The sequence below is a fragment of the Bombus vosnesenskii genome, unplaced genomic scaffold, assembly GCF_011952255.1.
Source record: "Bombus vosnesenskii isolate JDL3184/JDL3185 unplaced genomic scaffold, Bvos_JDL3184-5_v1.1 scf7180000013352, whole genome shotgun sequence".
Taxonomy (NCBI): Eukaryota; Metazoa; Arthropoda; class Insecta; order Hymenoptera; family Apidae; genus Bombus; species Bombus vosnesenskii.
This window is the reverse complement of record NW_022882988.1, coordinates 915,980-931,755: the sequence shown is the minus strand read 5'-3', so window position 1 is coordinate 931,755 and position 15,776 is coordinate 915,980. Positions and strand designations below refer to the sequence as shown.

Sequence of the window (15,776 nt, the reverse complement as noted above, 5' to 3'; positions counted from 1 at the left end):
TTTTCTATAACGCATATTTTCTATATTCGTGCATGCTCTCCGTCACCATAAGTGTTCAATTATTCCCACAAATCACCGTATATGTATAACTCAACCAGATACGGAAACGAAAACGGACGAAGTATTTAGAAAATACCTGTATAAAACGAAATGGAAAGGAAAAAGTAAAAAGAAAGAAGAAAGCTAGGCACGTTTAGCGTAATACGATAAATAAACGCGATGGAAAAGGAAAGGCAAGAGACGGTAGTTTGCCGAAGAAAGCGAACAAGTTGGTGACCATATGAATGATGGACCTGCTTAGGTCGCCTCGGCGAGCAGCTCGGTGTGTGCCAGTCCCACGGGATCCGGGGTACTGGAGACTCCGCTGTCCGTGAAGAGTGCCGGCGCCAGTCCACCTCAGTCCAGCGGCAAACACCTGCACATTAACCTGGGAAATCAGTTCAGGGCGGGTGGCTCTCTGCCGAATGTTAACAACAACGCGAATTGCGGCAATGACGCGAAAGAACACGCATCGCCGCACAACGCCGCTATCCACTCGATCGACCTTAAGGTATTGGTCATCTAACAAACCGTGTCAAACTTAGCTGTTTTTCGTCTTCACTGCCCCCTTTTTTTATTTTTACATATATGTACGTCTACATAGACATATTGCACTCACGTTATCTTTTGGTTTTTTTTTTTTCACCTGTTTCCTAGTTGCTTTTTGCGCCCTCCCGATCATCGATCGTCGTTCCCCTTTCGAATACAAAGCTCGTAAATCAATATATCGCCATGGCGCCAAAGCCATTTCGAAGTAGACGATCGATGGCAAGAGCGAAACGGTCGTGAACAGATTTTTCTCTTTTTTCGTGTTTTCTGTGTAAAAGAAAATTCTTATCGAGTAAGAATGAAAGTTAACGGTGGTCAGAGAAAACCGCGCGCGTACGTTGTTAGATATAAACAGAAACAGGATTATTTCGAGTCAAGCTAAGTAATTTTCCAAATTGTAATTCGTCAAATTCGATTCTTAAGTTTTCACCTATTTACGTTCGAAAATAAACTACGTGTTCAACTGGTCGTTATTAGCGACGCGATAAACAATGAAATATGTCGTATAGTTTTCCACGTGGATGTCTACTCGTTGAAAGGAAAGTTTATTCGATTATTGTTAATATTGCCAGTTGTAATTGTCGTAATTCGATAGCGCATGCACATATTACAGTACATTTGGAAATTATTTCCTTATTTTATTATTTCTTACGTAATACTTGATCGCTGACTCAAATAATCCTACTACAGTCTTATTCGAACGATCTTCTCGTTTCTCGTATATTTACTGAATCTAAACTATCCGATACTATCTTATTCCCTCGTTATTATGTAAAAGACCATTGTTTCGTAATGTACAACAAGTTAGATTATTCTGTGCAAAGTTCAAGATTAAATTTTCACATGTCGAAGCTTAGCTGACTCGAATAACCCTTCCGTACTGTATACACTGTATTCGATTTGGCTCGCGGATGCGCGGTAGCTTGCACGGTATTGAAATTACATCGGTGTTGGTTCGATCAATTATACGAACATTATGGGGGATCTCTACTTGTTGCGAGTCCACGTTCGAAGCGTGACTCATGACTGGAGCAACGTACGGGCGATCGCGTGCCTCCTTTCATTAAACCGACTATTTCCAGTCGCCGTGTAAAAATAGACGTTTCAAGATTTTTCTCTGTAGTCGGACCGCGTTGTTCGATTCGATTCGTTTGGCCGTTCTCTCTGGATTTCGCGAGCGAAACGAAACGTTCCGCGCGTGAAGCGGAACCGAGCTGAGCGTATATTCGCGCGCGGTTACGCAAACTTTCCATTATCCGTTTGGTTCGATGCGAAATATCCCGAAATCGATTTCGAAACACGTTCGTGTTAATCTCGACCGGCTGGAATTCGCCGTTAGTTCGCCAGCTGGTCGAGGAATCGAGCTTCCATTAAACGACACCACGTGCACCACGTCCGCGACACGCGGATCAATCGATTCCCTCGACCATTCAATCTACCTCTCCCCTCTCTCTCTCTTTTTTTCTCGTTTTTTCCCTTTTTTTCTTTCTTTGATACGATGTTTCTGCACGATAACGCATGACAACTTTTACTTAACAGTAGTTGGATAGCATAATGTGAGAAATAATAGTAGCTGTATAATTCCACGAGGAAACTTTTTGATGGAATTATCGAAGCATGAATAGTTGGGTCGATATGCCGAAGCGACAGTTCGAAGTGCATGCGTGGTTTTGCCTTAGTCCTTAGAAGGTAACGAACTGCTAATTTGAATGTTAAGAGCGTAGAGTTCAGGTGTTTGTTCCTTTTTCATCGCGTTTTCGTGATCTAGATGCGAGGTAGCTAACGCGAAGGTCTGTCGTGATCGGTTGACAACGGTTGACGTAATAATAAACGTTACAAAGCCGCGAAATTTTACCTTTATCCATCGACACGCTAAAATATCTTCTCACGTTTCTCTACTTTTCAATGAAAACGATCTAAATAATAACACGAACGTTGTAGCATTGAAATACTTTTAAATAATATCTTACGTATAGTTAGGTATATTATTTGTCGTTGAAGCATCGTTCGATATAGCCTATCGTCGTGATATCGCGTTATCAGCCGATCAGTTTGATTTAGGCGATCGAGAATAAAAGATTCAAACGACGATCGATTAAAACTTTGAACGTTCGCTATCAATGAGTGCGAATTTCAAGTTGAAATCGAAACGATATTGAATCGCGACAGCATCCGATAATATTGCGCAACAGTTACGTCGAGACAAAGTCATAATAAAATTATCTTGCAACTTTAAGGATACCAGTTAAAACAGCAGCGTGTTGGACTTTTGCATATCATTATACAATGGAGGAAATGGCTATTCGGTGTTTCGCGCAAACATATAATTACGTTATATTCGAAGACATTCGCAAATTAGATTGTCATGCAAATTATAGTATCAATGAGCCGCAAATCGCGTCTCGACCATTGCGTAACGTAACCACGTCCAGGATACGCGTTATTATTGCGTCTCCAAATGAATTAATCGCACACTCGAGCGTAACAGATTTCGTGGTAATACATTTTTTTTCACTATTGGGCGAATAACTAAAACGCGTGTTCCCTCGGCCGATTTTTATATTTTTCAAGTTTTCCGTACACTCGCTGAATATATTTCAGCTTAACAACGATTTACATTGCGTTCCTCTTTGTAATTAATTGAATTATAAGTTTGTTCGTTCTCTTCGAACGAAACGTACATACTCGTTTTAGACAAATTATTGTTCGGTATAGGTACACGAATTATATCAATTTTGGTTACATACACGATGCGTGTTTTCTTAGGTTTTTACTTTTTTTTTCCTTTTTTTTCTTTCTTTCGTTGTTTATCATCATCGAATATCCATTCGCGTAATCGTTTCCCAGCCTATCCGTAATTTTTCTGTCGTTGCCTACAGAAAAAAAGATCGTTCCGTCGTCCCGGGATGTAATCTTCTTTCCTTGACCTTATACAATGAACCATACCTGAAAATCAAAGGAGTTCGTTGAATTAGAACTGAAACGACTTAAATGTCATCTCTGCCTCGGTAACTGTCCGCACGTTGTCACATTTTCTGTACGTTCGTGTGTCTAAAATTAGACTGCAAATTTTTATGAGAACGAAGATGCATAAATGTACGTAATGTGGAAATATATCTAAAGCGGAACACGCTTTGTTTATTTAGTTCGTATATATACGAGACAAGTGTTATATTAGCGTGCAGAGATTTTTGCAAATAGCATGCCGTTGTTAGCTAAAAATAGAAAGTATGTCGCTTGTAGCATTGAACAAAATTTTGCAACAGCATTTCCAAAAGAGATTGTTATCGATCCGGCGAAGAAGTCGAGTGAGTTGCACTTGGAATTCGCTACGTTGCATAGGCAATTTACAGGGTCGGAGAAACAGAGAAATAGCTCGTAGTATAACAAAATGAATAGAAAGACTGAAACTATCCAAAACGATCTCGTAGAAGTGTAAAAACTAATTCTCCCAAGCAATCGTGGACAATGTAAATCTGTATTGATTAATTTCAAAAAGGAAGGGCACATCACATACAGTTCTTCGAGTTTCAAGCGCGTTCAATTTGAGCGCAATCATTATGCGTGTGTGTGTGTGTGTAACAGTGAGTGTGTTTGACAGTCACAGAATTGCGATCGTAACGTCGATGCCGTATTCTGTGTCCTGATTCACAAATAGCAAGTGCCAAAGATCTATAAGATTTAATAGCGTTATAATATTCGGTGCGTTGTATCATTTAGCACGTGAAAGATCCCATTTCTTTGCTTGCGTTGAGAAAAATTTGAATTTGCACAAATATCCGCACTCTAATTATACGTTGTTTTAGATGCTGATTGCATGGAAGTGCATGTTAATTATGACTAGACGTAGAAATGGTATTTCTATGTTTCGAATCGATCGATATAATTGCCTTTGAATATGACTCTTACTTTCACTCGATATTATCTGTCTGCTATCGTAAAAAAAAAGTAAGGAATGTATCAGACTATGTGAAATGCACTTACGTCCGGTGCTTCCGCCATGGCGCATTTGGCGAGGTTATATATCTTGTCGCACTTATCAGAGCCCGCTATAAGAACCATAATGAAAGTTAGATGTAAAATTGAACATGTATAAATTTTCTATTTCGACAAACATGAATTTTCTATCGCGAAATTTAAACCTGAATTTTTCATTTTTAAGCTTCAAGATCGAATATACTACGTTACTCGAAATTTGAATGTTCAGCCGTGAAATTTAATGTTTGAAAGAGGACGTAAAATGATTTGAAACTTTAAGTATAACAGAAGTAGTCACATACTTGCTGGAGTACATTTGGACATAACCGACTCTGCTCTTGCCTGCATTTGATCTGGCAGCAGACCTAACAACATATCCGCGTCTATGTCGCCTTCGTCATCGGCCTAAATGAAAAGATTCTTTGACTAATCATTGCCTTCGTTTAATTCACTAGCTGCCATGGTTCTCGTTTGACGATTATACAAAAAATCTATATAATAATGATCCCAAAATTAGGATTTAGAAAATAAATATATATACAGGTTGGTTGCTAACTGGTGGTACAAGCGGAAAGGGGGTGATTCTACGCGAAAAAAGAAGTCGAAAATATAGAATAAAAATTTTTCGTTCGAGGCTTTGTTTCCGAGAAAATCAACTTTGAATTTTCGCTCGGTACGCGTGCGGTACGTTATAACTGATCTCACTGTAGATCGTTGTCTCGATGGAAAGATTTAAAATAAAAGAAAATTTTTTTTAAATTGTTATTCTATATTTTCGACTTATTTTTTCGCGTAGAATCACCCCCATTCCGCTTGTACCACCAGTTACCAACCACTCTGTATATAATATTCGATAATTTAAAGAAAACATTCGATAAAACGCGTTAAAGACCAATTAATATCTATAGAATTAATATAATTTCAAGAAAAACGAAATTGGCAGCTAATGGGTTTGCGGTTGCTAGTTGAACTTACCAAGCTGAACGCTTCGAGCAAGCAAAACATGTAACAAGTGATCGACGTATCGTCTTTTAGTACTCCCTTGTCCACCTCGTCGATTTGCGCTGTGTTACGAATCGATTAGTTAGTTTTAATTTACTCGTACAAATTTTCAAATTCTCAACCTGTTGGTTAATCGTCTTCGAATTTGTTGCGAGTTATGGTGATTGTGGTACTAACCTTGCGTCGTGCCATGCTCGCTCATGCACCGAGCCTTGTCCTCTGCCACCATGTCGAATATCTCAGGTGGTAGCCAGTCCGGCTATAAACAAATCGAAATGATCATACGTGAGTGCCTTTTTCTCTCTTAATGATTTTATCGAACAGCTCTTCTCTTTCTTTCTATCTTTTTAACGACCTCATTGTATATCCACGATTCGTCACGGCAAGAAAATTCATCGAGAATTCGACATGGGTGACATTATCGATGAAGGGAGGAATTTAACGATGTCCAAGTTCCATCATAGTATAACACGGTATAGTACTTAACGCGGACTGCTTGAACGATTTGCTTTGAGATCGTTGCCATTAGCATAAATTACACGAATAGTTGGCAGGAATTTATAATTCAATAGATTCAGATAAATGGAATACTTGAAATGATATCGGAATCGATTTTACCCAGTTGAAACCCGATTTCAGACACGAGGCTGGTCCATTCCGAGTAAAATCGTCTAAATTCCTTATTACTGTATTTCCTCTTCTTTACGTAACGATACGTTTCCTTATTTATATTAGGTCGTCCGGAAAGTTTCTTTCGTTTTATAAGGAAATAGCGGAGGTACAACATTTTCCGTTTTATATTATTTTATCGAATTACGTATGATCCATTTTGTTCTATCAAAATAAAGATCACAACGCTCGACAGATTATGTTTCATGTTTGTATAAAGATGCGTCGTTGTAAAAGACGTGTCTGTAAAAGAAAGACACTTTTCGGACAACCCTATATATATATATATGAAATTAAATTTCTCTACGAGAGGAAGATAAAGAAAACAATAAAGAGAATAATGGAGGTAAAAGATGAACGAACGTCTAAGCAATAACGCAATTAATACGATAGAAACTTTCTACGCTCCAATTAGGCTTTCTGTTCGATCTCGAGTTCACTTGCCCCGTTATCGATTAGCCGGCCATACGGGTTGTTCGTATTGTTATTATTTGCGCGCGTTGACTCGTTTATATCTCTAATAACTTTGTCCCTGACGAATCGATCGGATCAAATGCTAGAGTTCCTTTGGTCCTCTTCGTCTCGTCTCTCATTCCCTCACGACAAAAGTAAGCCCTTCCTTGAAAGCTTACCACGGCGTTCACGAAAATCGTCTGCAAGCACACGAGGCCAAGATACAGCAACGCTTGTTTGCCACCCATGATATACGCAGTCGAATAGCACACGTTATAATCCTGACACTGTTTGTCACACTTTTGCGAGTATTGTATGAAGCGATGTTGCCTGTCGCGGCGTTTTTATAACGCCTCACTTAGGAAGAACGTGCGGGGTGCACGGGATGTGGGCGTGTGCAAGAGGAGGGTTACAAAGCATGTATCTATCGTTCGTTGATTGAAGCCTCTTTGTCATTCGGTTGTTGGCTGAGACACGGATAATTTTCGGCCGCGTAACGGAAGTGCGCTTTGGATTACGTACAAAGTCGCGATCGTGATCTTGAGCGCTTCCTGTGTCCTGTTTCCTTTTGTGAATGAATAGAAAAGTGGTTGGTTTCTTCCTTTTTTTCCGGTGAATTTTATTCAAGCGTGTAAAGCTACCTTGAGATAAGCCGAGTTTTTGAATGCCAGGCGATTCAAATTCGAGTAATTCGAAAGTTGTCGATTAGCGTGAAATTGTTAGTTATTCGACTCGAAACATCCTTTCGAGTTTCTTCGATTATCCTCGCTGGTTAATTGATTTCTAGTAATTTGATATATTTCATTAACGTGGACCTGTCACTTTAGCTGACTTCAAATATCCTTTGCAACTTCCTAACGAAGTTAAGGTTCTCTTAATTATTTTTCGATCTAGAAAGAAAAATAGCCATTGCTAGGTAACGTAATGTTACTACTGTCCGATTCTCCACTCGATGTTATCGTTTCCTTAAACCAGCTCCACTGTTTTTCAACTTTGTATTCGCTCATAATTGACGTTTCGTACAGGTACGCTGGAACTACCAAAATTCGAGTAACTCCACTAACGTGGACGACGAGAGTTAAGCTAACAATACTTTCATTCGAGAACGTTATGGTTCACGATACATCGATCATCTATTCGATCGTTTTAGGGACGCCGTTTTTACATGGAACATCATTTTTTCTATTGATGAACACACAGGTCAGCGTGGCTAATGGTAAATGAGTTAGCAATCTGTAGTCTGTTGTGACTGCTGAAATTACAGCGTTGTCCATGTTTCCTCTAATGACTCGTTGGACGACTCCGGCGGGCTAATTTTTTATAATTAAAATGTGAAATCGTTTGTTACAGAGATTTACAAATAATTGTATCGAATTACTCGGCCGACGATACGTTCCGTAATGCACAATATGTAATATATACATAATACTTGTGTAAATTTTCAAATTTTAATGATCGAAATCCAGTTGGCCTTTCAACAACGCAGATCATTTTCTCGGAAACGTCGGATTGGCTATCTATTTATTTCGAGTCGCTTGAACACAGTTCTGTAAAGAAGGCACAGCGCATTAAACTTTAAAATCAGTTTCGTCGTAAACAAGTACGCTTATCATTCAGGTAATTATGAACTTATTAAAATGCAGCGTTACGTAATATGCGACATCGAACGTGGACGGTTAGATAAAACTTCCTTTTCTCTGTCTTATTTTATTGTAAAAACACATTAATAATATATGTATATATATATGACATGCAAAAATATATGACATACAATAGGCTATCGTAATCAAACTTCTTGAGAAGTTAAAAATTGTACATGATTAATCCGCGAATTTTTACGCTGTTCGAGTGTCTGTCGTACGTTCTCCCATAATTCGTTTCTAGAATTTAATATCTGTAAAATTAACCTACGTTAGGAGAGGCATCGTGATTGCGACACACTTCGAATTTAATTACCGTTTCGATCGAGCTCGAAGAACGATGTTCCGGCCCTCTTGTCGCGTCTCTTTTATCAATTTCACGGTCCGTCGGAAGTCTCGACTCTCGGAGAAATTCGTCGAGTGGCACGAGCAGTTGGAAAATTCCTCGTTGGAACCGTTTCTATGCGAACGACGCGACGCTTGGACGAGCCGAAAATCTTGTTTACCAGCTTTCGTAACTCGCTACCGGCTTGTAATTTGCCATCGAATCGCGATCGATCGCTGCTACCCGTGTGTATGCTAGAGCTTACGATATATCACTTATTCAGTGAGAACTAGCAAGGTCCGGCGATGTAACTTTGCTGAAATGCGGAACAGTATCGACATAGAGTAAGGAACGAAACGATCGACGGATATCCTTGTGTAGGGTCGGTTGAAACAAAGCTAGAAAATCAATAGTATTCTGGTAAACTAATTTTGATAAACGTTAAAAATCTTTTCCGTATTTATGACTTGTGTGCCAGTCTTCCGTCAAGTATCTACGCGAATTACCTTACATTTTTCGATAATGTTCTACGCGTTATTTCACTAATTAGCCTTCAACGTACCAATCAGCTTAATCAGAACTGCGAAGCAAATTTTTATTTTGAACAAAATTCCGACAGAAAAATAACGATCGGTCGTACCGATGGAAAATTATATAATTCCTTATGTCACCGAGAAAAATTCTTGTCTTTATTTTCGTCGCGACCATCGTACGATCATTACGGTTGCTTGATACCTTGCGATCGCGAACACTGTAATTCGTCACGATGTTTCCTTCGGTTGCGGAGAAGCCGCTATTTTCAACTTTAACGAAATTATACGTAACGAAGCCCGAGCATCCTCTGTCACGTATATACGCGTATTAGTCGGTTTAGCAGAGGGTGGAGCGTGCGTTCTCGCGTCGATGGATCCTCCGGTCGCGATAATTACATTTTTCATTTATCCTCGCGAATGGAACCGAGCACGGAGAAGAAAAAGGGACGAGCGAAAAGGGGGATGAACGGGCCGCCGCGTGTTATCGAGCGTAGTAAGCTCGTTTGGTCAGAACCGCGCAAAAGGGGAACATACCCTGCCATCCATTTTTCATCGATGATCCTCTCGCTGCTCAATTAAATTTCGAGCCAGATCGCTTGTCAAAATGTCACATTTAACGATCAGATGCGATCGATATACAGAGCCGTCCGTAAATATTAGGACGATTACAGAAAGTTAGATTAATCTGAGAAACGATTAGGAACTTGTTGAAATAAAACTTTTTAACGATTCTTATTCGGCTTGGAACTTATGGAAGATGCACGCTTGTAGACACATTTTACGAAAATATTACGTGCTATTCAATTTATTATTTTAATCCCAAATTTCAATCAAGATTTTCTGTATTTTTAATTCATATTCACCACGTTCTTGCTCCGACTCTTACGAATAGTTTCCACAAATTTTTGCCTCGTTACCTTGCAAGAATGTAAAATAGCAATCGGCTAATAAACGTTTGTCTAATAATTTGAAGCAATTGTCGTGTCTTATATGCAGCTGAAAAGTGTTGTAATATTTACGAGTGGGAGTACGCGTGCAGCCAAAGAACACGTGTTTGTTTCCTTCTCGGTTTCCTGCTGCATCGTTAGCGAAAACGAATGGCAGAAATAGATAGAAGAATGGAACGTTGACCGACTCATTGACTGCTACGATTTTCACGCAACACTCGCCGCTGATCAATCGCCTTTAACGAGCTCGCGCGAATCTGCGCGCATGGCCGTTAATTAACCGTGCCTGCCGAATTCGACTCCGTGGTTCTGGTCAAAGCGAAGTTATTCTGCTTTCATGACCGCGTGAAACCTTATTACTTAAAATATCTATCGCTAACAATGAATTCAAAAACATATATTGACCGGCGAACAATATTCGCCAGATGCCTATGAACAGTGATAGGTCTATTCTTGTTCAGTGACAAGTATACTTTTGTTTCCGACATTCTTTCGTAAGGGTAAAACTTATTAACTCATTGAGGATCAAGCAGTGAAATAATACGTAAAGTTACGTAAACGCAACATCATTGTCATAAGACGTAAATAAGTTACTTTATTAACTTACCTATACAAAATATATTAGAAGCCCGTTACACGAATCGTAGCTACAGGAGAAACTGTACGACGTAAGAAAAATATTTTACTATAGCGATATAAAATATTCGAATTTCCTCGATGGTAACATTGTAGGATGATAGAAGAAACAACAACGAACAAAATAATGAGCAAATTCTCGAAATATCTCTCCATAATTACAACGTGCATTCTGTAAGATTCGATAATACAAATTGGCCAAATAGAAACTACAGATGAAACGTTGAGTTAACGTATCTCTGGTCCTTAATAGCTTAACTCAGTCTCAATCCTCGCTACTCCAATCACCGACGTTTAGAAACTTAATAAGACGAATCAACCATTGAACCGATCTAAACTTTCCTCTTTCTGCTATGAACCCCGTTTTCATCTCTTACGCCAACCATGGACGAAACTTCCGTGATGCTCGTTCAAAGTATAAAAGTATAAATTCGCCTTAACAAACCCTCGTCTCCCCTCCCCCCTCCTTATTCATGAAATCATCTGAAACAGCTCCAAAGCTCTACGATATCTTGCACAAAGAATGCGTGCAAAAGATTCAGCGATGAGCTGGACGTGATATCTCCTTTAGAGGAAGCAAAGAGGAGGAGGTGGGGTACGTGTAACGAGTCGCTTGGTGGTTGTCAGGAAGGAGGATGAAAGAATTGGAAAGGAAGGAGGCGAATGTGCCCGGGCGCATCGGTCTCGAAGCCAAGGTCGGGTTTCGATCGCGCGAAGAAACGCACCCCCGGGGGATATCGGGGTCAAGAGAGCACTCGGTTTCTTAGCACCAGTCGATTCTAGGCCGGTGGTGCCAAACGTTCGCCCCAGTCCGCGGCCGGCTCGATTACAGCCGAATGTTCGAACCTTCCTCCTTTGCTGCCGGAATCGATCGAATTTCAGCGGATTTCTGCTGGCCGCGCACGTGCAGTGGCCCACCTGCCGCGCGCCCGAGTTTACGTTGCCGTGCAAACTCGGCTTAACCTCTTGGACCCGAGCTAGAGTGCTGCCGAACATTGATACCGTTGCTCCAGATACAACTCTGCTCGCTTTTCCCTTCGCCCTCCTTGCCGCACAACTCTCTCACCCTCTCGATCTTTCTCTATCCTCCTGTTCTTTCGCCACTCGTCCAATAACCGTTCTATTTTAACGCCGAGAAAACTATTCGGTTTCGTTTCTTGATTAAGTTGACGGACAGGCGAACACCGCTTTATTTGCTTAATTTCATTTGCTTATTTATTTATCCATTTGTGGGATAAATCCTGTGAATAATACAAAGGATGACATGTAGGAGAAAGATTTATAAATGAAGGACAAATTGGTGTATCTCGTGAAGAGCAGCTCAGTTTCTTTATTCGGTCGATAGAGGCACGAAAAATCAGCAGGTTAATTTTATTAGTTATTTATTTAAAGGGCAGATATCCTTCTGTTTTCTATACGTTTCTGTTCGCGTCAGAAAACGATTACCTAACGGTTACGGTTCGCGTAGCTCTGCAAGATGGAAAGCGAAAGATAAAGGGAGGAACTGAAGGAAGGATTTTAGAATATAAATATGTTTCAATGATAAATCCCGTGAAAATAAGGATAGTTTTCGCGATTGGACGAATGTACATGACATTTCGGTTATTTTAACCTGGGTTACATAATTGTGATTAGCCTGTCGCGCGAATAATGCCTCCTGTCCATTATCCGGTCGGCTAACTAGACGAACAGTTTCATGCTAAACAGCTAATTTGCCGCGTTAATTTATGCGTGACGATTAAACGGTTCGAATACGAGCGGAATATAGTCGATGTTTGTTCCATCCTGGCCTTTCAACGCTCTCTATCAAGCGTACCTTAACTACATGACTATTCTTTGATGCAATAACTCTGTAACGCATTAACAAGCTTTACACACATTTATTTACATTTCTCCCGATGGTTAGCTCCGATAGAAAATAACGCAAATGCCACGACCCTTTCGTACAATCCAATAAACAGGCTCACAAAAGTATAACAAAAATTATATTTTCAGATACAGCAGGTCACGAAAATCTACATACACCTACGCTGAATTTCGTGTAATTCAATTTATCAAACGAATCAGAATCGTATTTTATCAGAAAGTTACTTACAGCTGTATATCGATACCGTTATTATCGATGTATTTCCAAAGCAATTTAATAAACGTTTCTGCTAGAGTTTTATACTCAATGTACGATAATGTAGACTTCAATGATCGATTGTAAATACTTTGTAACTTCTATATACGCATTTTCGGATTGCGTTCGAACGATCCTCTCTCGTTAAAATATCAATGAAATTTCAAAATGTTTCGACACGTGCGATATAAGTGTTAAAGTTTCCTATGCTAAATGTCCGTGTACTCTCGCGAATTAGTGTGCGGATGTCATGGACGTAGGTAGGTTTGAAAGAAGTTAATGTTCTCTTGTGACGAGCTGGTCGGTGGAACTCGAGTTCGTGGTACGTGCCGCAGGGGTAAGGAACAAAACAAACGGGAACACGTGCTCCTAAGCAGAGTGCACTCGTATACAGAGTATTGATCGCGTTCTGCAGGTACTCGTTTGCTTGTTTCGTTAGCGGCACGTCGATGGCTACTGCCGCCGTGACTGCAGCTGCAGCTGCAACTGCGCCTAGTTCCGCTAACCCCGGCAGCCAGTCACCGCGCCTGGCCTCGCGATCTCCGCAACTACTCTCCTTCCTCTTCGTCTCTGTACTGAATCTCTGAATCCACCCTGTATCGCGTTTTTACAGCTTGGTCACACGAGGGTTGAAACTATCGACGTACTCGTACGAGTGTGTTCAGTTTATCGTTTGTAGTTGCGAAAAGTTGAAATTTACTTGCATTAGATGTACCGTCATAAGTATAATACAGGACCGAAAAGACGATTAGGCAAAGAAATACGAGTCTGATTGATTATTTATGATATACTCGGCATAATTACGTAGATGGGTATTGACCGAAAATGTCTTGCATTAGTAAAGATGAGTCATTTTTACATGACAACGTCAGTTATTTTTCCCTGTTCGAATTACCGCGTTTGACGTACAACTGAACGTAAATCTGATCGCATTATTAATACAGAAGTCTTCTGCAAATTTTTCTTTACAAGAACGTCAATGAATATACGTTTCTGTTATTAATAATTGATAGGAAATACAAACGCGGAGCTTCGAAGAATTCAATGCTGCAAGGAGCCTAGAGGATCCATTTCTTTTCTACGACATAATTTTATCTTCGGACATTTTTCTCAGTCCGCGTTTCCATTATCGCGTTTATCGTAAATCTAAAAGTTGTATCGCATTATCTCTTCTTTACGAAATCTTCCGAAGAAATGAGTTTCTACCATTAATGATCGATAAAAAGTACAAAGTCGTAGCTATGAAAAGATTCGATTCTGAAAAGTTTAAATTCCTTTGCGTGTCGTTTTATGGTATTTATCTATGATAATTTAGTTTTCAATCATTTTTCTCATGCAAATTGTCGCATTTACTGTAACCGCTTTACATAATCCGTACCTATCAGACACTCGGCGAAGCCACGTGTCGCTGTTCGTCCCTTCCCTCCTGTCTCGACCAGACGATTCAGTAAGCCGACGACTGAAATCGACTGGTCGTTATTTATTCTACAGGTGGCCGTGCACGATGGTTTCGTTCATGCCGGTACGTAAGTGCGTGGAAATATTTCGAGGCTGGAGATTCCAGCCACTCGTCTTCCGATCCATTCGGAAGGGACTATGCCGGAAACGTCGAAGCCATCCGCTCGCGGCAACAACCCTACGGAAAATAACAATTTCCTGATTAGAATTTCGCTCCTCAGCTCCAACGAGTTTCTCCTGCCAGAGAATCTTCCGTTTCCGTTACTTTATATATCATTAGTCGCGGAAATTGATCCTTACTCTGGTTCGATCGAAACTCCCTCGTGAATCCATGGGTCTTCCTCTACGCCTTCTTCTACGGTTTCTGGTCATCAGAACGTGGAAACATCTCCAACGTGCACACTTTTCATTCTCGCTAATTATTGTATAATACATTGGCTCGTGAAAACATTTGCACATCTATGATCACATTTCAAATAATAAATAAAATAATAAATAATTACCCGATTCAAGAACAAAAATTGAAAACCAGATGTAATTTTAAGACGAAGGATAGGAGCATACAAGTTCTCAACATCTACATATATACACGTACGTAATACTTTAATAATTGATAAACTTCGTTATTACAATTGATTCGCGCCTCTCACTTGTATTAAAAAGAAGAATATTAAAAGTTTCGAGTGGTTTCAATTTGATGACGAGAAACTATATATCTTTCACGGCTGGTATAGTTATAATATCCTGACTTTTTTCCATCGGTGATCTCTCGAGATTATAAAAGAAGAAGCTTCCAACGGTTTCCACGCAGACATCCCACCGTTGCGATATAATTGGATTTTCCTGATACATAATTCATATCGCGTCTAGACTACGTTCAAACTGCTTCCAATTTTTCGTTGCATTTTTTCTTCTTTAAAAGATCTCGTTCTTCGGGATTTTGGTATTCGGTCGTACGGACTGGCTCAAAGGGACCTCGAGACGATGGAAATTCAGGCGATATTTGCGTTTGATTTATCTGCCATTTCCGTGGATGATTATATCGTAATATCCGGTGTACCGTAGTCTCCACGGGATCTTTGCCTTCTCTCGACGACTTTGATATTCCACGAAATCTCCTAGAATCCCGATTACTGCTTTTTCTGACGCTTAGACGTTTGCGATAAAAAGTCGTGGCTCGAGCAGCCCACGATCGATTTCACGATGATAAAACACGATCGCTCGTTGAAACGTTGTAAGTATACTGCGTTCACACGAACGAAAGCGTCGCTAGAAAGTATAAACGCGACTTATTGTCAGATCTATTAATGGCGTGGCAATCATCGGGTCCATAAATTTTCTTGCTTCTATTCGCGTCTTTCACGAGCACGTTTATGATCAGAGTGCCCCACAAAACGATTGTTTAAGGAGCGGATAATATCCAGC

General features: G+C 40.1%; 2 protein-coding genes across 9 annotated transcripts in view; one reads left to right on the top strand and one right to left on the bottom strand.

Moving 5' to 3' along the window:
* The window catches only part of LOC117236736 (CREB-regulated transcription coactivator 1), a 64,549-nt gene that overhangs the window by 7,840 nt on the left and 40,933 nt on the right, over window positions 1-15,776 (top strand). For 7 of the 8 annotated variants that reach the window (XM_033499931.1, XM_033499940.1, XM_033499934.1 and 4 more), the window contains exon 2: window positions 302-550. The exons of the other annotated variant lie outside the window; for it this stretch is intronic. In XM_033499931.1, coding sequence (XP_033355822.1) covers window positions 302-550 — 249 coding nt within the window. The remainder of the gene's footprint in view (window positions 1-301; window positions 551-15,776) is intronic. 8 annotated transcript variants of the gene reach the window in all.
* Window positions 3,130-7,025, bottom strand: LOC117236742 (general odorant-binding protein 83a-like). Its single transcript, XM_033499947.1, has 6 exons — window positions 6,870-7,025; window positions 5,746-5,827; window positions 5,542-5,630; window positions 4,869-4,971; window positions 4,573-4,637; window positions 3,130-3,534 (listed from the first exon to the last, which is right to left on the bottom strand). The coding sequence occupies exons 1-6, from the start codon at window positions 6,936-6,938 to the stop codon at window positions 3,517-3,519; spliced, it is 426 nt and encodes a 141-aa protein (XP_033355838.1). The 5' UTR covers window positions 6,939-7,025; the 3' UTR covers window positions 3,130-3,516.